At 39.7% G+C, this 23,659-nt stretch overlaps 1 protein-coding gene and 1 long non-coding RNA gene across 5 annotated transcripts in view; one reads left to right on the top strand and one right to left on the bottom strand.

Annotated features, from left to right (window-relative positions):
- Nucleotides 1–1,619, top strand: part of Osbpl6 (oxysterol binding protein like 6) — a 184,250-nt gene extending 182,631 nt beyond the window's left edge. For all 4 annotated transcript variants that reach the window (XM_042688282.1, XM_042688285.1, XM_042688284.1 and 1 more), the window contains 2 exons: nucleotides 295–417; nucleotides 1,448–1,619. In XM_042688282.1, the coding sequence (XP_042544216.1) occupies nucleotides 295–417; nucleotides 1,448–1,556 (232 nt within the window). In that variant the 3' untranslated portion in view covers nucleotides 1,557–1,619. The remainder of the gene's footprint in view (nucleotides 1–294; nucleotides 418–1,447) is intronic.
- Nucleotides 1,620–1,696: 77 nt separating this feature from the next.
- On the bottom strand, nucleotides 1,697–20,874 carry LOC122114998. Its single transcript, XR_006148679.1, has 3 exons — nucleotides 20,863–20,874; nucleotides 17,568–17,571; nucleotides 1,697–1,777 (listed from the first exon to the last, which is right to left on the bottom strand). It is a non-coding gene; the product is annotated as an uncharacterized LOC122114998 (long non-coding RNA).
- Nucleotides 20,875–23,659: the final 2,785 nt, after the last annotated feature.

The following is a 23,659-nucleotide window of genomic DNA, read 5'->3' as shown; positions in this document are numbered from 1 at the left end:
AAGAAGTGCAACTGTGACTTCATGCTGATTTCACCTTAGACTCTGCCATAGTCCCAAAAAATCTCAAGACAGCCTAGCAGTCTTCAAGGCCAAATACATCACCTCTCCCTTCTTTCAAAGTGCAACAATTCATTCCATGTGAATGAAGAGCCTAATAATTGAGAGAGGGACAGAGGTGAGGGTCAGTTACTGTCCCCTGTTCACTCCCAGCACCTAGAGTGTAATCTTATGCCAGTGAGACTCACTTTTCTAAAGGGAGGATAACATTTGAAATATCAACTGCTTTCTGATCAGATTTTTGGAAGAAGGAAATTTAGAAGCTGCAGCAGCAGAGAAGCTAAGAGTAGAAGAACTCCAAAGATCTCGAAGACGATACATGGAAGAAAACAACCTTGAACATATACCAAAATTTTTTAAGTAAGTAGCATTTTTAAGTAAGTAGTCCTTCTGTAGTGTCTAGATCCATCTGTTGACTAAACAAACCAACTCTGGGTAGCATCAGATCCTTCAGAGTTTCCATTCCATGACCGCCAAGTGCTTTATAAATGGTTGTGACAAGCCATGAGAAACCGGAGATGAAAATTAAGTGAGGGATAGTGTAGTGTCCAGGGAACTCTGATTAACATTAACTTCAATTTTGTTAACTTTAGTTTTGACAGTGAAAATATTGAGTCAGATTTTACATGGGAAAAGTTAGCAACTATAGAAAGGAATGCTTCTCTGTAGATCTTTTCTTTCTGTTGACGATATAAGAGAATGAGGATCTCACCCCAAAAGGCTTTGTCCATCAGCTGCACCATTTAGAATGGTAAAAACATGTCCCTGCTCCTCATTAAGGGCCTGGGTCACTCGAGTTCATTAGGATTTCCTTTTGCTTTCATCACACAGAGTTTACATCTTCTCAGATTTGGGCCCTCTGGTACTTCACACCGATGAATCTGTAGTTTCTAGATCCATCTGTGGACAATTCCAGGGCCAATCCAACACTGAGTAGCCTCACATCCCTTAGAGTTGCCATTCATGACTGCCATGGGGTAGAAATGCAGCCTTGCCCTTCAGGTATCTGTATACCTGCACCTCACAAAAGCTCTCTGAGAAACTGATGCTGCATGCTCTCCCCTGAACAGAAAGTAAAAACTATGCTTGAGCCTGGTGGTAGGAGTACTTGGTTATAATATTTTTATATGCTATGTTTGGGGTCCTTTGCTTTCTATCTCTGCCTAGAGGTAATTTGCTTCTGTCCTCAGTCTTTCTTTTACCTGCTTCCATTTCAAGCCTGTAACAATAAAAATTAATTCATTTCTGGCCAAAAATATGGAAATTATCCATTATTGCTAGATAGGACAATAACCAGCTTGAAAATTACTGCTTCTATATGAATAAGGGTACAATTATCAAGTGACCTTGATGTGGTTTGTAGCTAATGCTGAGTTTTATATTTCCACAGAAAAGTTATTGATGCAAATCAAAGAGAAGCCTGGGTTTCTAACGACACCTACTGGGAGCTTCGAAAGGACCCTGGGTTTAGCAAAGTAGACAGCCCTGTTCTTTGGTAAACTGGAGACATTAAGCTAGCAAACATATCACACTCTGAATGAATAAATAACTATGCACAATTATGTTTCGTATAGCTACGCGTGGTTTCTGGGTCGACTGAAAACCTACCATTTGCTTTTCTATTCATCTTTATAATGGATTTTCAAAAGTGCATTAGACCAGGTTCCTAACCACTTTTGGATCCTTTCTGTTTTGCTGCAACCATATTCCTTAAAAAAAACTTTAAAAAACCCCATTATGTATATACACACACACACACACACACACACACACACACACACACACACACACACACACACACACACATATACATATATACATATATATATATATATATATATATATATATATATATTCCACGCCCTCAGAAAGCAGAATAAAAGGAACAGAAGATAAAAATCCAAAGCCTGAAGCATTTGTAAGGAAAAATGAACTGTAATTGGTGCTTAAAGATGATGAAAAGTGTTAAAAAAAATAGAAACTACATGTTTGGTCTCTTGTCTGGAAGCACCATCTCTTCCCATAGGAGCTCCTGGGCCACTGCCGTAGGGTGGCTCAGATGTCAAGTGTGTTTTGGATGTGGTATGCTCATGCCAGCCTTGTTGAAACAGACTTGATGCTTCCCAGCACCTGTTCCATCTGTATGCCATTGTTCATGCCTTAAGAAATGCAAAGATGTACAATAAATCATTTTTTATGTGATCTCATAGGTTTATGTGAAGGACAGATCTTTTGAATCGTAGCATGATTCACTTCCTTGATCAGAACAATGATTCACCTAGCCTAATTGGATTGAATAAGTGAATAACACGTGCTTTACTTTGATAAGTCAGGTACTATATGGTATATCTTAAAGGGTAAGAAAGAAAAGATGTCCTTAGTAAAACTCTGTGTTCAGGATGCTCATTAAGTACCTATCTGTCAGATAATAAACCATCCCTCTTCCTTCCAACTTCAGTGTGCCCCATTATTTAGTAAAATCTGTGTCATTTGGACATTTGTCATCAGTGTTAAAACTTTGGAAGGAAATACAAAAAAACCTATGGAATGTATGTATGGACTTTGTAGTATATAAAAATTACTGTTTTTGAGTGAAGCACAATGTAAGGCACATCTCTGACCCATGACACTATTCAAATACCGTTGAGAACAGAAACAAGGATGCTACTAGCTTATTTGCTTTGTTAAGTGAATCCTATGCAAAATCCTATTTCCTATTTTTTTTCAAGTCTGTATGATACATGACTACATATTAAGCACTTACCTTGATAGGGGCAGAAATATAAATCTTAAGCTAAAGAATTCATTCATCCCAAAGGGGAGAGGGCAGGCAGAAATGTATTTTGCATACTTTAGGATTTTTTTTTTCCTTCACTATAATATACAGAAGCTTTTGTAGGAAACTTGCATCAGTATTCCTAAGTTTCTGCACGTAGATAGATGACTACATAAATACTTGTATGTTTAAAAAAATCTCTAGAGATTTTCCTAGCAAATTATAAAATTACATATATTTTATTGTTAGATTTTTATTCTTAGATTCTTACCATCAGAATTGAATTTAAGTGTTATTTTAAACTCTGATAACAATGTTACTGAAATTTTGTATTTTGCTATGAGATGTTGATTTTAAGTGTTATATCTCCTCAGCAAAGCATTCCTAATAATGGCTAACTCATTATCAAACAAAAGAGAAGAATTTATAATCATAATCTAAAAACCCACTGATGCACATATAAGAAGAAACTCTAAAATTTCCACTAGATGGAGCAATATTTGAGTTATCCTGAAACTCATTCCGCCTTTCATCTAAGTCCATCCACTATGTTACAATTTGCATTTGTTAGAATGGAATTTTATTCTCAAATAAATTCCTTAATTCATCACCAGATCTACACATTCCTCTTAAACACTTTTCTCAAGTACTTGAACTACCATTTTTAATCTGTAGGTGACTTGCCCTATGGTTATAAAATCTTCCTCTTTTCATTGATTTTTGTTTTCCTGTTCATTCTTTTAACTCCCTTTATTTTCAAGATACTTGAGGCTTCAAGATGCGGGTCTTTAGTTTTAATTAGAATTTAATCAGAATCCTAAAAAAAAAAAAAAAAGAATTTAATCAGAATCCTGTTGGCTTCCTTACAGAGTTTTCTATGATTGGTAAAGCTTAAGTACTATGTGCTGTGGTTTGGGCCCATACTTAATAAAATTTCCCAGGACAGTCCTAAAATAGGCTAAATATAAGAAAAGAATCCTGCAGCATAAAGTTTCTACAATTAGAAAAAGAAGGCAAAGTCTCTGGTGACCAGAAGATGTGGTATCAGTCAGAAAAGTGGAAGAGAACCCAAGACCTATCAGGCAGCATTACAGTATATAGCATTTGGATTCTTCTTGAGAACAAAGAAAAATAGTAGATAAGACCTTAACTAAAGAGCTGTTGCAGACTCCAAATCAAATGGGTAACTTGAAATACTGATTCAGATTGCAAGATGAGAATGAGAAAATGTCAAATTAATTTAAATCACTACATTTTATAATGTCATGTTATAAACCTCTTTTGGGATTTGAATACCCTAATTATTTCCATTCAAGTGAATGACTAAATTTTAGATAATGCTCTGTAATACCTTATTCAGTAGTCTCTCCTGATCAGGCATTTACATTACTGTAGTTACTGGCCGCAATACCTTTTCTGTATCATTTTTATTGACATAGTGGTTATAGAAATTCTAAGTGTTACCCCATGGGAATTTCATCTAAACCTTATTTGGGCCTTAGAAACTAAACAGCAAAAAGGTAGAGTATTGGGCTGGGAATATGGCTTAAGGGTAGAGTGTTTGCCTAGCATGCATGAAGCCCTGGATTCCATTTCTCAGCACCACATAAACAGAAAAGGCTGGAAGCGGCACTGTGGCTCAAGTGGTAGAGTACTAGCCTCGAGCAAAAGCAGCTCAGGAACAGTGCCCAGGCCCTGAGTTCAAGCCCCAAGACTGGCACACACAAAAAAAGCATTACTCAATTTTTTCATAAAACCTATGTAGCCCTTGGAATTTTATATACATCATTGTTATGTCAGGAACACTTTTTTTGGTTTTCCCTAAAGTGATCTAGGATAGAGTAAGACTTGACATGTCTGTTTACCTCTCCTGTGGTTTGTTTGCCATCTCCTTTCTCTTGTTAGAAATGGCCATTAAGGAAAGCAGTACTAAGTGAAAATGATGGTATGGACTTTGCTAGACTGAACAGCTTGATGACAACAAGCCAGCACTTGGACAGACCCACCAAAAACTAATTGTTTTGATTTTGAATGCAGCTACCTAAGGTGCAAATTTGCTCTCTAGTTTTGCTATTTCTTTATTGTTTTTCTTATTACATCATTCCTTATCATGAATTACTTTGAAATACCTTTTTTTTTTATAATTTCCAAGCAGTTATAAAAATTGCACCTCTCTCTTAGAATACCTCTTAATGGTCCATGTTAATTATATGTAAAGGTGGGGGACCAAATACAATTTTGTAAGAGAAAGAGTTTTTTTCAATACAAAGGATGCCAAGCTGTCAACTCTCCAAACCTTTTGTTCCTTTGGGTTATTCTGGCTCCATGCCTTTCAACTTCCCACTAATCAGTCATTAGCGCCTATCCATGGGGACAGGTAGGGGCTAAGGAGGCAGATCTGCTTAAACTGTTTTGCTTAATAGTGATTATAGCTGAGACTGGAGAAGAGTTTGGAATCATAATCTAAAGTCCATTTGTATATTAGCTTGTGGATTTTAATTACCATCTTGTCTAATCTTGTTCTCTGTCATCTAGATAATGAAGTGTTTATAGGAGCAGAGCTCCACACACATCAGGGAGTGTAGTAAATGTTTGCACTTGGCTCAGTGCTCAGTACATTATGAATGTGGCACAGTAAATAAAGTCTGTGTACAAAGTATTAGTTTATTTCTATGAGAGACATGTTCAGGATATATAAAATGGATCTAATTAAACTATTATGAATCTTCTTTGTGCTTTAGAAATGTTCTTTGGGGGAAACTATAGAAAAATGTGTCAATGAAGTTAAAATTAAAATGTGGAAATTTTTGTTGTTTTTCTTTAATGGTAGTTTTGTTGTTTGAGAGGTTTTGTTTGTATTTATGTTTTTTTTTTTTCAAAAAGCTTCCCAGTTACTGAAAACTACTCTATATGGAGATAGGGTTAGATCCTCTTAATTCTTAATTGAAGTTATTTTGTAAATTTGGTACTTTTAAACTGTACATTGCATGCAACTTTCTCTTAAATGGAACCTGTCATTGTTTAATTTTAACTTTAAAATGTATTCCAAAGAACATACATATGTTGTAGAGTTATAAGACCTTATCCTCTTAGACAAAATGGCAATTTGTGTGAGAAAGATTTAGTTAAATGACTTCTTTAAAAACATTTTTGTGAAGAACCCATGTGGCCAACATATTAAACAAATGAGGCTTCAGGATTAAGGCAGCTTACAGGTGGCACACTTACCTGTCATACAAAGCCTTTCATTTCCAAAACAGTATCTGACTTCTTTCCTCTTGTCCTAACATTGTGAAAGGTATAAGTATACATGTCTGTTCCTTGCACCAAAGCGTTAACATTAGAGACATACATAGTACTTGTGTGTAATTTGAAGTCATTCAATATTAGAAACTTTATTTCCTCTCTTGGGACACTATTGATTGTTCATAGATTAAAATTTACCTCAATATATGATGTGTTACTTTTGTATTTTCATATGGATAGGAAAAACTGTGATGCAAAAACGTTGTTGCTTTGTTTGCAAGTTTTGTTTCTAGCCCAAACCTACCTTCTAAATATGGTAGTTGTAGAGAGAAGAATATTAAGTTGTTGTAAAGCAATATGTTATCCTATCTGGGATCACCTGTTTTGTCTAACACTGTTACTTACTAGGTTAAACAACTGAACTCTTCATAAAGTGAGAGAACAATGCAAAACTACTGCTTCTTTATCTGGCCCTTGATTATTTTTAATCTATCAGTTCCTTAGGAATTAAAGAGGCTGTGACGCTTAAAAAAAAAAAAACCCAAGATATAACGGACATATGATGGATCTCACATATTTGACCACACTACTTGACACATGTTGGCATATATATGTCTCCCCAGACTTACATAATACTTCTCAATTAACCAGAGCCAATTGTTGATCTGTTTTGTTTTGTTTGTTTTGTTTCAGTTGTAGGGCCTGAACGCTGGGCCTGGGCGCTGTCCCTTAGCTCTTTAGCTCAAGGCTAGTGTTCTACCACTTGAGCCACAGTGCCACTTCTGGCTTTTTCTGCTTATGTGGTGCTGAGGAATCAAACCCAGGGCCTCAAGCATGCAAGGCAAGCACTCTACCACTGAGCCACCTTCCCAGCCTCTGCTTTTAAAAAAAAAAATGTATTACTCTGTATTTTCTTATATTTATCAGATAGGTTATTTTCCTAGGATGCTGTGTACATGTGGGTAGACACATGCCTGCAAACTCATTCAGTCACCTCCCACATGTGGACCATGTAGTAACATGTTACAAGAGGAAGAGGAATTCATTAAGTTCTAGCTACTTTTCTTATTGAAATGGCCATGTAAATTAACGAAGTAATTTTTGCATTTCAGGAGTTCAAACTGATGCGAATGCTAAATAGCTAGGGATACTGAGGAAGCCCTGGAAAGTGTTTCCTCAGGTGTATAATGAAATATAACATGGCCACAGGAATCCAGAATGACTTCTGAGATGGTATTTTGAAGATGTCAGAGGTGTTTATGGTAGATTTCTTATTATTTGCTTCCTCCACCCTACTTTTTATACCACAGCATTTTAAAAATCAAACTTACTTTTACTTGATATATAAAAAAAACATACAAATTAAAGGTACCTTTTGTGGTTTTTAAGTACATGTGTACATTGTCCAGTGTTTAAATCAGATCCAAAATATTTGTCTCTTCAAACATTAATCATTTATGGTGAAAACTTTTGCTTCTAGTTTTCTGAAATACAAAACACATTACTGTAATCTAGTCACCCTACTGTGGTAACAAACATTTGAAACTCCCAGGGCTTTTCTTTCTTCTAGTACTTTGATTCCTCATCTAGGCAAAAAATTGCTAAGCTTGATTTTGGAAAATCAATGGGAAGGAAATGTTAAAGCCCAGTGAACTTATCCCTGTGCAAGGAAAAAGCATACTCTAAACCCTATTACAGTAAATTAGAACCCTTTTCAGGGATAAGCTAATACTGCATGATTAATGTTCGGTGTGGATGAAGAGAAAAAGCAAGAATAAGTGAAGAGAAATGGAAACTAGGAAAGAAACATGTTCTCTGAGTGGAGCAGAGATCGTTCCTTGCTCATTCCTGAGTTTCCCTCCAAAGTTTCTGAGTAGATCTAGAACCTGGAACAACATATACACTGTTAACAGCATCCTTTGTCCCCAGAGAATTTTAAGGTAGATGGGAAGTGAGATGGGAACACACCTGCTGGCTGCCCACTCCATCATCCCTGCTCTACCTCAGCCTTTTTGTTCTGATAGTGATACTCAGGTATCAGTAAGAAAGTCTAATTCAAGAACCAGAAAAGGAAGTCTGAAGATATCACTCAATAGTAGAGTACTTGTCTAGCAAGTGCAAGAGAGCTCACTTTGCTACTCTTGTCACTATTTTTTTACTTCTGTCCAAATGCCAGTGCTATACTAAGGGAAGACAGAACTGTAGCCTAAAAGACCAGATTCGTCTCATGCCAGAGAAGATCAATTGTATTCCAGGAGTCACTGTAACCAATCAGATAGCGGACATTTATCCTTCATTGCATGGATTGATTAATCCCTGCTGCTCCCCTTCACTCCCTCCCAAGTGGGACCACATCTGTCTCTAAAGGGAGTTTTCAGTTGGCTGACCAGGCCGCAGCTGGTAGAGAGGCCCAAAATGAAATTGGTTCCCCAAGCCCACTCTTTATCTCTTGACTAACAGCCACATAACAAACGTTAGCATCAACTTCTTTACCCAGGTCAATTTTTCCCCCAAAAGGATATATTTCAAATTTTTCTGTTTGAAAGGATACCAATGTGAAATTACTCTGCTTATAATTGAAGATATAAAGACAGAGCTCCTGTACTGTTACTTCACATATGGTCATTTTGAGGTGGAAAAAGATTTTGTGTTGTGAATAGAATGTCAAGTGGCACATTCCACAGAAAATAGCTTGTAGTTAAATTTCCTAATGAACAGTAATTATTCACCAAAAAAGTCAAAATATGTGCCACCTCAAAATAAAAATTGTGCCTCTTCAATGAATGTTGCATATAAGAATATTACATTTGTAACAGCACAGGAAATTCAATAAATTTTAAATAAATTATATAAAGAGACTTTGGTTTTGTGTATATTATTTATGCTCTAATGACTTTTCATAAAATTACTGTTTACTGAAATCACCGTTTACTAAATATTCATATCTCTAGTAAGAGACTTCAGATACAACATCGAGTACTTATTCTGACAGTATTTCCAGGATGTAGTTACTGCTTTTAAGGCAGATACTAGACAATAGAGACTTTTCCCTTAATTTTGAACTTTAAAAGACTAAGAAAGCCATCTTCAATTTTTTTATGTTTCTGGAATATGAAAGTGAAGCTGTAATTTATGAAGACAGACACTCAAAATAATTTCAGATACGTTGTTTTCAATCTTTGGGACCTGGGAAAAACCCTAGGAATTCATTTTACTTTTATCCAGTAGTTCTCTTGAAGGAGAACTAGGCCTCCTCAGTTAGGTACATAGGAATAAAAAATAACAGACACAGCATGGGACAGATAACATGACCTATCATGTCATTACTTCCCATAATGCTCTGGGTTCCCACTCAACTAGTAAAAACAACAACAAAAACACCCAAGTCTGTACATATACAAAGCCCATGGGTGAAGGTACAAGATGACTCCCCATACTAAACCATCCTCTGGGATGACTCTCAGTTCTGGATCACTCTCTACATAGTCTGTTTCACTGGCTTTCTTTTGCTTTCAAATAAACTTTTTCTGTCTGCTTTAATGCTTTTCTGTTTTTTAATTGTTTAAGCAACAGATAAACGGGACCCTACCCTAGACAGCACCACTCTTTTGAAAAATGAGTTGTCATATTTCTTGTCACTGGAAAAAGCCATTTCCAGTGAAAGTGGCGATTGATTGATTTTAGTTGGTACATTCATGAAAAGAAAATATTTACGATTTGTCCTTGAAGAAAACATACTATTAGTATGTCCCTCCCCCACAGTATAACCCCTGCTTTCACTATATTTGATGTCAGTATAACTTGTGGAGGAGATGGGGAAAAACAAGTCGTTTAAGGATACAGGTGGACCTGTTGTAACAATGAGAAGTACAAGTTGTCATGTCGAAAACCAGCTTTACAACGTTGGTGCGGGGGAGGGGGGGAGGATTGGTTGGGGGGGTGAGGGGGGAGGCTGGGAAGGGAGGTGAAGGGTAAACAAAGGAGGAGGCTTCAATGCTTGATAAGAAATGTACGCATTATCCTGCCCATTTAATTGTAACCCCTCTGTACAGTATGTTCACAAAAAAATATTAAATTAAATTAAAAAAAAAAAGAAAACATACTATTAGTATCAAAGAAAACATGTCAACCTTTAGGTCACTAGAATTCTCAAGTCAGTTTCTTCTAAAACAAATATTGGTAGTCAGTCCACTAAAAGATGTTCTGGGGCCTTTTCACAGCCTGGTCCACTTTATGGTGCATTTATGCGATGGTACCCAGTCATCTGGATAGTGTGCATTCACAGAGATGTAAGGACCTTGTAATATCTCTTCCCATGGGTAAGTTTCTAGGATTACACTGAACAAGAAATGGGACATGAGTAGCTAGAGTACACACATTTTTTTTTCCTGTGTCCTTTTCCTGGTAAGTACCAGAAATTTTTTAGCTTAGAGTGATGCAAAGGGAAAAAGAATTTGAAATGACAAGATATATACCTTACCACTTCATTGTCGTTGTAAAAAAGTACCTGGGAAGCACATTGAAAATGAAGACAAAATGGATGAAATTTTAATTTGCATAGTTTGATTCTAGAGCCATGATTAACATGTCAGTTCCCTTGTCTAAGTCTAAAGTATTCCAGAACTAATTTGTAATGCGTGCATAAAGCCCCAGTGATACTGAACTATTGTTCAAAATGGTTTCTTAGTTTCAGTTTAGTTTACTGGCTATAAATGTTAATTGACACACCAGGATAAACACAACAGTTAATCTGCTCAGAAGGAAAGTCACCAGATAACCCAAGATTGAATATTAACAGATATAGCCGGGCGCTGGTGGCTCACGCCTGTAATCCTAGCTACTTAGGAGGCTGAGATCTGAGGATCGCGGTTCAAAGCCAGCTGGGGCAGGAAAGACCGTGAAACTCCTATCTCCAATAAACCACCAGAAAACCGGAAGTGGCACTGTAGCTCAAGTGGTAGAGCGCTCGCCTTGAGCTGAAGAGCTGAGGGGCAGCGCCCAGGCCCAGAGTTCAAGCCCCACGACCGACAAAAAAAAAAAAAATATATTAACAGATATAGGTTGAACTGATTTATGACTATCTCTCTGGCAGCTACTTCACCAAGCAGTTGTATGATGTGGACAACTATTTTCCTGTAGGACCTAACAGATTTGTTCTCTCCTTTAAACAGTGGATTTGATGCTTTCTTGAATTTAGATGGGGAAAAAGTGAAAACAACAGGCTACATTAAAACCACCAGCATAACCATGTTTGGTGCAGCATTATTCACCATAGCCAAGATATAGAATCAGTCCAGATGCCCCTCAGTGAATGAAAGGATCAAGAAAAATATAGTGTGTGTGTGTGTGTGTGTGTGTGTGTGTGTGTATCCCTTAGAAAGAATGATTTTGTGTAATTTGTAAGGAAATGGAAAGACTTGGAAAAATTATATTAAGTGAAATAAGCCAGACCCAGAGAAACAGGTTGCATAGTTTTCCTCATTTGTGGTAGTTAAAATGTGCCTATAAATCTGTAAGTAAACACACCATGAGGTATGCAGGCAAATAAGTGTAGTGCAATAGACTACGGAAAGCTCAAATAGCATATACTTCTTTAGAAAGACTAAGTCAATGCCCAACAAAATAAGCACCAGTAAATGGGTATTTTCAAGAGGGAAGGGTGGGAGAGAGTTGGAAGAATGAAGGGAGGAAGCGGGGGAATGAAGTCAAGAATTCATTATGTATATCACAGACTTGGGAAAAATAAGGGAAATGAGGGTTCAAAGGGGGAGGGGTGAAGATGTTGAAGGGATGAAATAGATCAAGGTGCATTATGTACATAAACTGCTTTGTGAAATGGTAAAAAAAAAAAATTAAGAAAAGCGAGGGAAGGAGATGTTGGGAGGGCTGTGTGAAAATGCTGTAAGGGGGCTACATTGATCAAGATGCACTGTATTCATAAAATGCTGTCTTGAATGGTAACTCCTTTGTACAGCTATTTAAATGATGAAATATTCAAAAATGATTAAATAAATCTCTGCTGGTGCTGGTAGCTCACACTAATCCCGATCCGAGGGTCACTGTTCACAGCCAGCCCAGACAGGAAAGTCCCTGACACTTATCTCCAGTTACCAAAAGCCAGAAATAGAGGTGTGACTTAAGTGGTAAAGTCCTAGCCTTGAGAAAAAAAAAAAGAATTCAAGGACAGCACTCAGATGCTGAGTTTAAGCCCAAAGACTGGCACAATTATGTGTTGTGAAGCCTGAACAAAATTTAGCCATTTTAGGTTTAGATTCCTTCCTGTTAGGGCACTATAACTGAATTCCAGGTGGGGCCCTCGATAATCAGCAGGGCCCAATAGTCAGCGTGGCTTGGTGGCCCGGCCTGCTGGAGGGAGCGGGGCCTCAAGAGGTGAGCCTCACCGCTCCGCAGACCCGGCCACCCGACAGAGCAGGGTATTGAGAGGCTGACGTCACCGCCCCCCAAGGGGCGCTGCGGGCGGGGCGTGCCATCCCTCGGAAAGGGGTGGGGCATGCCACTGAGAGGGGCGGGACACACTGCCGAAAGGGGGCGGGTGTGTTGTGGGAGGGGGTGGGGCATCGAGCCCCACAGGGTGAGCTTCGTGTTGGGATTGGAGAGAGGGCAGCTTCGGGGAGGAGCCTGAATGGCGGCTCGAAACCGTTCGTGGGGGAGGGACACAGCCTCTCGGGGTGTATACAGGCTGCGCGCTCGGAGGCCCGGAGCGGGGGGGGGGGGGGGGGGGGAGGGAGGAACCCGGGAGCAGTCCTGAGGAGGACAGTCTGGAGCAGGCCGGGGGTCCTGAGCAGAGGGCAGTGAGGGCAAACCGTTCGCGCGGAGTTAGTTACTGCGGAGGGAGGACAGTGGGAGTGGAGGGGGAGACGGCGAGGGGAACGCCGGCCGGAGCGGGGCAGGGCCATTGCGGGCCTCCCTCTGGAGAGGCCTGCGGAGGAGGAGCAGGGAGGAGAGGGAAAAGCCGCCCCTTGGGGGCTTGGGGGGTCTGAGGTTTGGAGGCTCGGAGGTGTGGCGGCGGAGGCTGTCTGGGTGCTGGGATCTAGCCGGGACCCTTGCTGTGTAGGTAGTGTAAATGAGCCTCTCTGGTCCACCTGTCGGGGCCCCGGGGCTGTCTCCTCTCCCAGGCCACAAGTCAGGAAGTGGGTCAAGAGCCCCTGTGGGGGAAGCCCCCTAACAGCTAGTCCGCAGCTGGCAGGAAATCCCGATGTTTGCGGGCGGACACGGCCGCGACTGCAGCCAGCCATCTTGGGAAGCTCAGCCGGGAGCCGCCAATCTCCTTAGCAGGTCGGCCCCGCCGCCGGTGACACCACCCAGCCTTCAGAATTGACTTTCCCGCCGTGTGATGGGATTTGCTGTGTGACGCCTAGAATGTCCCCGAAAACCCTACAGAACCCTGCTCCCTGAAGGGTGGCGGCTCTCCGCTCTGCCCCGCTGCGCCGGTGGCAGTTCGAGTCCAGGCTCAAATAAATGACGCTTACGTGCGTGCGTGCATCGGCATCGGCTCCGCGGCGGCCGCTGGGGACCCGCGATCTGGGCGGAACAGTGAGTGTGTGTGCGTGCACGCATATATACGTGTATATTATAAATGTGTTAACATATATAATGCATTATACATATTACATATAACATATAAATATACAATGCAAATATACAGTTATAATATATAATATACGTATATAGTTGTATAATATATATAATTATATATTTATATATTTGTATAATATATATAATTTTCCAAAAAGCTCTGAAGTGACTGGCCAAAGTAAGTTATCCACAGATCATGGACAAAAAAACAATGACACCCCCATTTTTTTCCTGAAATCCTTCATTAGTTTTAAAGTTTACTAAGGATAATCTCAATAAGTCTGTAATAGTTTAAATTGCTCTTTTAACTCAGGCTATTATCTAAAGAATTAAATCAGAAGCCAGGCACCGGTGGCTCACTCCTGCAAGCCTAGCTACTCAGGAGGCTGAGGATTGCAGCTGGTAGCCACCTCAGGCAGGAAGGAAAGTCCTGGAGACTCTTAACCTCCAATTAACCACCAGAAAAACGGAAGTGGTGTTTTGGTTCAAGTGGTAGAGTGCTCACCTTGACCTTAATGAAGAGCTTAGGGACAGCATCCAGACCCAGAGTTCAAGCCCCATGACTGACAAAAAATAATAATAATAATAAAATAAGAGAAAGAAGAAAATTTGATTTTCTCGCCAAGAAAATCAAAGTCCTCCACGTTCAATCACTCTTCACTATGGTTCTTTCCCCAAATGCTTGCTTAACTATCTCAGAATTTTCTGCATGCTCTCATTGTGCTTATTTTTATGAATTAAAAGTATTTTTCACATTTTTATTACATATTGAGTTATTTTTAAGCTTCACATGTACTTTGAAGTATTTTAAATAATCTCAATTATTCCTCCTCTGTTCTGTAGAATAAAGTACCTTTGTATTTATGTCATTAATATTTCCATTATCAAATGTCCCATTTTGTGTGTTCTTTAGAACAATTTTCCAAAATATTCTTAAGTACAGAGAAAAAAAAAGATCTCTTCCCTAATCCCTGTATTCTGAAGAGATGGTATTGTTCAACTAAAACTGGTTCTATACAAAACTTGTAAGTAACACCTATGTTCCTAGAATAGGTCTGCCTCAGTCTAGATTTTGCACATTTATTTCTCAGTGGTACTTGGATAGGACCTAAATGGGCATCTGTATAGAATTCGTTATAGCTTGATTGCACAGGTGAGAGGACTGAGAATCCTCCCAGCATGGCTTTAATAGTCAATCATGTTCAAGGTCATAGTATCAGCCCTACAAATTCAATGCCATTTTCTAACTTCTTCAAACTTTTCTAACTTTTATCAAACATAGGTCATGATGTTTAATGGAACATATTAAGCTTTTTATCTTATTTGATGCAAAGATGATTTTCCACAGACAATTTAGCTGAATGGATGGAAGTGCCTAAGTTGAAGTGTATTTGCCATTGTGACAATAGAAAGAAATAGGAGCTTTAGGAAGCAGCTCATGATTCATAGCTCTGCCTCTGTGAACAGATGCCCTGGTTATCCTGGGATTGATTAGTGATTTGGGAATGGGTTGTTATTAAGAAGTTGGCAAACTATTGGCCTGACTGACTCTTGTGAGTCATTTGCTTGAGTCTCTCGTGAGCTCATTTGCCATTTGCCATGTTAGGACCCAGCATGAAAGCCCTTGCCAGATGGCAGTGTACGGACCATACTTCTAGACTTCTCAGCCTCTAGAACTGTGAGAAATAAATTTATTTTCTTTAAATTACCCAGACGTAGGACTGAAGGGGTATAGCTCAGTAGTAGAGCTCTTGACTGGCAGATGGTAGGCCCTGATCACAAAAACAATTACCAGTCTTAAATATTTTGTTATAGTAAATGTGCCAAAATAGCTAATACTATATTAGAACCTTTTAGGTTATTCACTTCAGCTTTTGGGAGAGACAGGGACTTGTACTACTGGAGGGTGAGCCCAGCGCCTTTTGTATATACTAGACAAGCACTCTTACTGCTGACCTACATCCCTAACCCTAGGTGCTTTAACCTTTCATTGTTAACATCTGAAACAAATCTTGGCTAATGCAGTTTAACAAACTCAGCAGGTGCCAGAACTTGAACCTGGGCTGCCTCCAAAGAGCCATCACACATATTGTCTTTTCAGTACCTTTGGAAAACCGTAAGAGAGAATCCTTCAATATTTTTACTGGACAGAAGTGATAAATGACATATGTGATTTTAGAGATTCTGCAGTCCACTTTTACAAATTATAATTGTAGTAAATAAACCCAGGTTTATAGTTGTATTAGTTTTCACTTAGTGCTGTAATCAAAATTTAATGGGTAAAGACAGCACATACTTCTTTTGTTAGAGGTCTGAAAGCTAGCAGTCCAAAGTGAGTCTTTCATGACTAAAACTAAGGGGAGTTCATTTCTTTTGGCAGCTCTCAAGAAAAACATGTCTTTTGCATCTTTCTGTTTCTGGCTTATATTGTCTTCTCTCCTTCTGTTCTGAATTCTCTCCTGCCTTCCTTTTATTATAAGAATTCTTGTGATGAAATTTAGGGCCCAGCTACATAATCCAGGATCATCTCTCCATCTCAAGATTATTTTGGCCAGTTCTGGGGCTGTTGGGTCTTCGTCCTCCCATGACAGACAGACAGGGTCCGAGGAAAGGTAAGTGCAGCTGCTCGACTGTTCCCCAGCCTCCCTCAGCCCGGGAGACAATCAGACACAACAGGGAGGCAAGTCAAGCAGGAAGAAACTCGTTTATTAACACAGAGCAGCCCTTTTTAAAGCAAAAAAAGAGCTGGTGGCATGGCAGGGGAGGAAGAGGAACCAATCACTGTCAAGGTCACACCCTATCATGCACCTAAGCTTCCATGGGCTGGTTACACACTGAACGGAAAAAAAATTGGGCTCTGCCCACTCTACTCCCTCTCAACGCCATCTTTGCTGCCCATGTGCTCTACAGTAAATCGGGCTCTGCCCACTCAACTCCCTCTCAGCACCATCTTTGCTACCCATGTGCCCTACATGGGGCCTGAACTCAGGGCCTGGGTACTGTCTCTGAGCTGCTTTTGCTGAAGGCTAACACTCTACCACTTGAGCCAGAGCATAACTTCTGGCTTTTTCTGTTTATGTGGTACTGAGAAATCAAATGCAGGGCTTCATGCATGCTAGGTAAGCACTCTACCACTAAGCCACATTTCCAGCCCCTCAAGATTCTTAATAACATCCACAAAGGGATTTTTTTTTTTTTTGGCCAGTTCTGGGGCCTGAATTCTGGGCCTGGGCACTGTCCCTGAGCTCTTCAGCTCAAGGCAAGCGCTCTACAGCAGCACCACTTCTGGTTTTGTGGTGGTTAATTGGAAATAAGAGTCTCATGAACTTTCCTGCCCAGGCTGGCTTTGAACCATGATCCTCAGACCTCAGTCTCCTGAGCTTCGAGGATTACAGGTGTGAACCACTGGTGTCCAGCTCAAAGGGATTTTTTTTTTTTTTTTTGCATTGTAAGTTAACAGTTACACATCCTGATCCAGAGGATCAGGATGAGGCTATCTTTGGGTTCAGCCTATCATGGCAGCATTCATAAAGCAGGAGGAATCAGGTTGCACAAAGCAAATGCAGAAGTAAATAAAAGAGTTGTTGATATATTCATGGTCATTGGCTAAATCTGTTAAGGGTTGCTAAAAGTTGATATTTTTATTACCATTCATTTTTTAGTCATTTGTGGAATACTCAGTCACAGGCAAATCATCCCTCATCAACCCGTTAGTTAACATGTTGGAATGATACTTTAAATGTGTTTTAATTCATTAGATGTATTTTAATTTATTATTAATTTTTATTATATTTGTGCTCAAATTTTCTTCTCTTTGGCCAATGGGAGTTTGATTCCCAAACCTCTTGACTGTCTCCATGGTCTTTATAGCTTCTTTGCTTTTTTACATGACTCATCTTGCAATTGTATATTTCTTTCCCTGACTTGGACTTACCACTTCTTCCAAAGAGCCATATTTCCTGGCATTAAAAATGGCATGTAAGCCAGGCACTGGTAGCTCACACCTGTAATCCTAGCTACTCAGGAGGCTGAGGTCTGAGGATCACAGTTCAAAGCCAGCCTGGGCAGGAAAGTCCGTGAGACTCTTATCTCCAGTTAACCACCACAAAACCAGAAGTGGCACTGTGGCTCAAGTGGTAGAGCACTCACCTTGAGCTGAAGAGCTGAGGGACAGCACCCACTCCCAGAGTTCAAGCCCCATGACCAACCAAAAAAAAAAAAAAATGGCATGCAGACACAAAATCTGGCCAGGTAACATTTTATGGCTATTGAAATGGCACTGTTTCTTTGAGAGATTTGAAAGCTGGATAATATTTTTAAGTGACAAAGGTATGTTATGAGTTTATTAAATCAATATTCCAAGTTTAAATCAGAAACATAGAGGCTCCTTACCTAACTTCATTTATTTTATGTCTGTTATGTCCTTTGAAGAACTATAGTTCTTCAAATCCATTATCAGGACACATGCACATACACATGCACAGATTTGTTCATTTGTACTTTAGGTGAAAACAGGTGTGCTCTCCTGGGTGCTGTCCTGGGGTATATCATTTTTAAGCCCATGGAAACCACATTCATACAGGAGCAGCAGGTGACATCTTTGAACTCTGACAGCAGTACAAATTTCCTGTTGAGAAAGTAGCCATCAGTTTAGATATTAGTGTAACTAGAATCTTCTTGGTTTATGCCTGTCAGCCAGAATTTTTCTAGATATAACATTTGTCTAGTTTTTTATTTGCCTAGTTTTTTATTAATCAATTCTTATTACTGTTAGTTGTACTGAAATAGGTTTATTAGAGCTCTACTTTGTATTTCCAGCTTAGTATCATGGTCTTAGAGTATACAAGTAATTATTTACAATGTTTCAAGATTCTCACTTAGTACGTGTTTACACTTGAGAAAACTGCCTGTGAAAACCTTAATTATATCCTACCTCTTTTTTCTAGATCCTTGTAAGGTTCAATATAACTACCTCCTTTGCAAGGAGAACAGACCAGAGCTTTACTAATAAAACAAACTGTTCTAGCTTTTGGGCAAGGAACAGCCTGCTCCTTCCTGTCTTGTGTTATTGGAAGCAGCTTCCTAATGCTACTGCCCTTGCTAGTTACTAAATGTAACTGCTCATTGTGCTGTGGCCTTGACTTGCAAGGTAAATGAAGCAGGGTCAACAAAAACTGTGGAAAGATACTTGATAGAGACTAAGCTGTTCTACCAAAGTTAGGTAGGGCCTGCTCACTCTGTTGGGTTTTTTTAAATAACATATGAAAGGACTAGCTCACACTTACAAGGAGTGGGTAAACTCAGGAAGGATCATGAACTAAGGGGAGTTTGAGATAAAAAACAAGACCCTATCAGCAAAAGTAAGGGTTGGAGGCATTACTCAAGTAGTAGAATACCTGCAAAGCGTATGAGTGCATGAGTTCAAACCCCAGTAGTGCCCCCAAAAGATCACATACAAATTTACAAGTTAATGGGATTCACTGCAATATTCTCATACATAGTTCCTATCTATTCACCTTTCCTCTATCCTTACCACCCACCCAGCACCTTTCCAATCACTGTGCCACTCTTTATTTGTTTTTAATTCCCACTTACAACAGAAAATATATGTTGGGACTAGGAAGGTGGCTCAGTGGTAGAGTGCTTGCCTTGCATGCATGAGGCCCTCGGTTCAGTTCCTCAGGACCACATAAGCAGAAAAGGCCGGAACTGGCACTGTGGCTCAAGTGATAGAGTGCTAGCCTTGAGCTGAAGAGCTGAGGGAAAGTGCCCAGGCCCAGAGTTCAAGCCCCACAACCGACAAAAAAAAAAAAAAAGGCTAGAAGTTAGGCATAGCTCAAGTGGTAGAGCACTAGACCTATGCAAAAAAGCTAAGCAAGAATGCAAGGTCCTGATTTCAAGCCTCAGTATCAGCACAGGGAGAGACAGAAAGAGAGAGACAGAGACAGAGAGAGACAGAGACACAAAGACACAGAGATAGAGACAGAGACTAACTTCACAGACATAGTAAGCAGAAGGAAGAATGTTTCAGTGACTGGAGGAGAAGATAGTGGGGTGGAAGTTACAAAAGAAAATAATTCTGGAATTTGCTTGCATGTCATATACCAACCACTACTGACTGGTTAAGGTGTTTGATCCATAATGCTTTAGGAAAAAATGGCAAAGAGGGTAAAATTTTATGTATATAGATATATGTGCATTTTACCATGATTAACATTTTTAATTAAAAAAATAATGCTGGTGGTAGATGAATGGATCAAGAAGATGTGGTATATATACACAATGGAATTCTATGCCTCCATCAGAAAGAATGACATTGCCCCATTTGTTAGGAAATGGAAAGGCTTGGAAAAAATTATATTAAGTGAAGTAAGCCAGGCCCAAAGAAACATAGGTCCCATGGTTTCCCTTATTTGCAATATCTAGTATAGGTATGAGTCAAGCGGAAAAAGTCAGATAATGTGATGTTAGGAAAATAAAACCTCAAATATGTATTTTAATGTTTTTGTTTCTTTCATGCATGTGTTTCTAATGCATTTATAAGATTATTTCTTTGTTGCTTTGTGTGTCCCTCCCCCACAGTGTAACCCCTGCTTTCACTATATTTGATGTCAGTATAACATGTGGAGGAGACGGGGACAAACAAGTCGTTTAAGGATTCAGGTGGACCTGTTGCAACAATGAGAAGTACAAAATGTCATGTCAAAACCAGCTTTACAATGTCGGTGGGGGGGGGGGGAGGGGAGGTATGATTGGGTGGGAGGGAGGGGGGAGGCTGGGAAGGGAGGTGAAGGGTAAACAAAGGAGGAGGATGCAATGCTTGGTAAGAAATGTATGCATTATCCTGCCCATGTAATTGTAACCCCTCTGTACAGTATGTTCTCAAATAAAATAAAATAAAATTTAAAAAAAAAAAAAAATAATGCTGGTGGTAGATGCCTATCTTCCTAGCTTCTCAGGAGGCTGAGATTTGAGGATCACAATTCAAAGCCAGCTGGCATAGAAAAGTCACCAATTAACCAAAAAAGTGGAGCTGACTCAAAGTGGTAAAGTGACCAAAAAAACTCAGGGACAGCACCCATGGCCTGAGTTCAAACCCATGACTGACAAAAAAGTAATAATATAGATCTATACAAATATTATTCACATACTATATCACTGTTAACTTCCTTGTTTAAATGTTATACTATATTTATATAAGATGTAACCCTGAGGACCACTTGTTAAAGATACAAGGGACCGCTCAATCTTTGCAGCAATCTTATGCCTGTATTGAGAGGAGGAGAAGCAAGAGGAGGAAAAGGAAAAGGAGGAGGAGGAGGAGGAGGGGGAAGAGGAGGAAGAAGAAGAGAAGGAAGAAGAGGAAGAGGAAGATAAAGGAGGAGGAGGAAGAAAAGAGAAGGAGGAAGAGGAAGAAGAAGAAGAAGATAGGAGGAGGAGGAAGAGAAGGAGGAAGAAGAAAAGGAGGAGGAGGAGGAGGAAGAAGAAAAGAAGAAGAAGAAGAAAGGAGGAGGAGGAAGAGAAGGAGGAAGGAGAAGGAAGAGGAGGAGGAGGAGGAAGAAGAAGAAGGAGGGGCTGGGAAGGTGGCTCAGTGGTAGAGTGCTTGCCTTGCATGCCTGAGGCCCTGGGTTCGATTCCTCAGCACCATATAAGCAAAAAGAAAAAAAAGCCGGAAGTGGGCTGTGGCTCAAGTGGTAGAGCACTAACCTTGAGCTGAAGAGCTGAGGGACAGTGCCCAAGCCCAGAGTTCAGGCCCTACGACCGGACCAAAAAAAAAAGAAGAAGGAGGAGGAGGAGGAGGAGGAGGAGATGGAGAAGGAGGAGGAGGAACAGCAGCAGCAGCAACAACATAAGAAGAACAAGAAGAGAAGAAGGAAACTATAGACCAGCAAGTCAATTTAGTTCAATTTCTTGGACCAGCACAACAGACTTTATGAACACAGAGATTAAAGTGATTAACCACAGCCTATCAAGAGGATAACTTTGATCAGAAAGACTCACAAGCTGGGACCCAGCAGGACCAACTAATCCATGTAATGATTATTGCAAGTTATTACCCTTCAAGGGAGGTTGAATTAATGAGATTTCCCTTTGGCATGATGCTTTACCAGTGGCTTACTACTGAGCAGTCCAAATAATAGTTTTCCTATCTGACAAATGTCTCCTAAAATACAGTCCTCATTCATTCCATGCATATCATTCAATATCAGCTTTAAAGTGACAGACTTTCCTTTTAAATTCAGACACAATGCCTACTCTATTCCTTAGAAAAACATTAGTCTTTAGCACTGCTTCTAATACCTAGAGCCTACAAAAATCTAAAAGTTGTAGATACCAGTCTGTCTCATTACTAACTCTCTTCATTTGTCCTAGGTATTTTATTATACTGACAAAAAAACTGACTAACAGGTCCTTTGCAAAGGCCAGGTGACATACATACTTGTTAGTCCAGGCTACACAGGAAGCACAGATATGAAGACTTCAGTCCAAGGACATCCCTGGGTAAAAACATAATTAATGCAAAATAGAGCAGAAATGTGGCTTAAGTGGTAGAATGCCTGCCTAGCAAGTACCAGGCCCCGAGTTCAAACCCCAGTAGTTGCCCCCAATTCTTAAATGAAGGAGTTAGAGGTGATGATATGATTTGGTGTGATTCTATAATCTGTGATTCAAATCCAGAAATCTCCACTGCAGTGAGTACTTCTGGAACTCCTGGTTGCTTATTTCTGAAAATGGCTATCACTTAAGATTAGGTATAAAGAGCTCTGCTAAGGAAGGTCTCTTCTTTTCTAATGGGCTATATCTTCTTTCAACCAAGGGTTGGGATGCAACCTACAAAGAGAAATATTTCCATATTCATCATGACAAACACCCCTAATAAAGGACCCAATATTCAGGCTTATAAAAGATAGAGTAGGTTTCCTGTCTTGCATAGTTTCGTAGTATACATTTGAAAATTTGAAAACCTTGGCATAGTGATAAACAGGTAGTCCTAGCACTTGGGAGTCAGAAGCAGGAGGATGGTGAGTCTTGAGTACAAAGTGAGTTCATGATCAGCCTGTTCTTACAAAAACAAATAACAACAACAAACTGTGATGTCTAGACTCTAATCAAGGATGGGATGATAAGGGAAAAACAAAGGAAGAGGCAACAATGCTGGATAAGAAATGTACTCATTACCTTGCTAATGTAACTGTAACTCCTCTGTACAGTATTTTCACAATAAAAAACATTAAAAAAAAAAAATCAAAAAGCACCAGGCACCAGTGCTCATGCCTATAATCCTAGCTACTCAGGAGATCCGTAGATCTCCTGAAGCTACTACTGAGATCTGAATGTTGAGGTTCAAAGCCGGCCCAGGCAGAAAAGACCCCATGAGACTGTGATCTTCAATTAACACTCAAAAACTGGAAATGGAGCTATGACTCAATGTAGTAGAGCACTAGCCTTGAGGAGCTCAGGTACAGCGCCCAGGCCCTGAATTCAAGCCCCCTTACTGACCAAAATAAATCAAAAAGCATAATTCTTGAGTGTTTAAAAGTTAAAATTATGAAATTCTGTTGATGCCTTTTTAGGACCAACTACAGTAATGAGTTCTCTTTCCATCTTCCAAGAAGCGCTCCTCAATCAATATGCAAACAGAAATAATATATTAACCTCAAGTTATAGAAACTATAGCTTCAGAATTCAATAACTTGCCCAAGGTGAGAGTAGAAAATTTCAACAGAAAACAAATATGAGAAGTAGTGACAAAAACCAGAATTTAAAACTTACATATAAATGTGATTGAAAATAAAAACAGGAAAACCATAAACATAAAAGACCTTAGAAGCCAGAGGCTGGTGCTTCACATGTGTAATCCCAGCTACTCAGGAGGCTGTGATACAAGAATTGTAGTTCAAAGACAATCCATGTAGATATGTCCAATAGACTCATTGCCAGTGAACCAGCAGAGAGCCAGAAGAGGACACATGACTCGTTAAT

The sequence above is a fragment of the Dipodomys spectabilis genome, unplaced genomic scaffold (assembly GCF_019054845.1).
Source record: "Dipodomys spectabilis isolate Male_0828 unplaced genomic scaffold, ASM1905484v1 ptg000115l, whole genome shotgun sequence".
Lineage (NCBI taxonomy): Eukaryota > Metazoa > Chordata > Mammalia > Rodentia > Heteromyidae > Dipodomys > Dipodomys spectabilis.
Note: the sequence above shows the minus strand (reverse complement) of the source record. Positions and strands in the feature narration are given on the sequence as shown.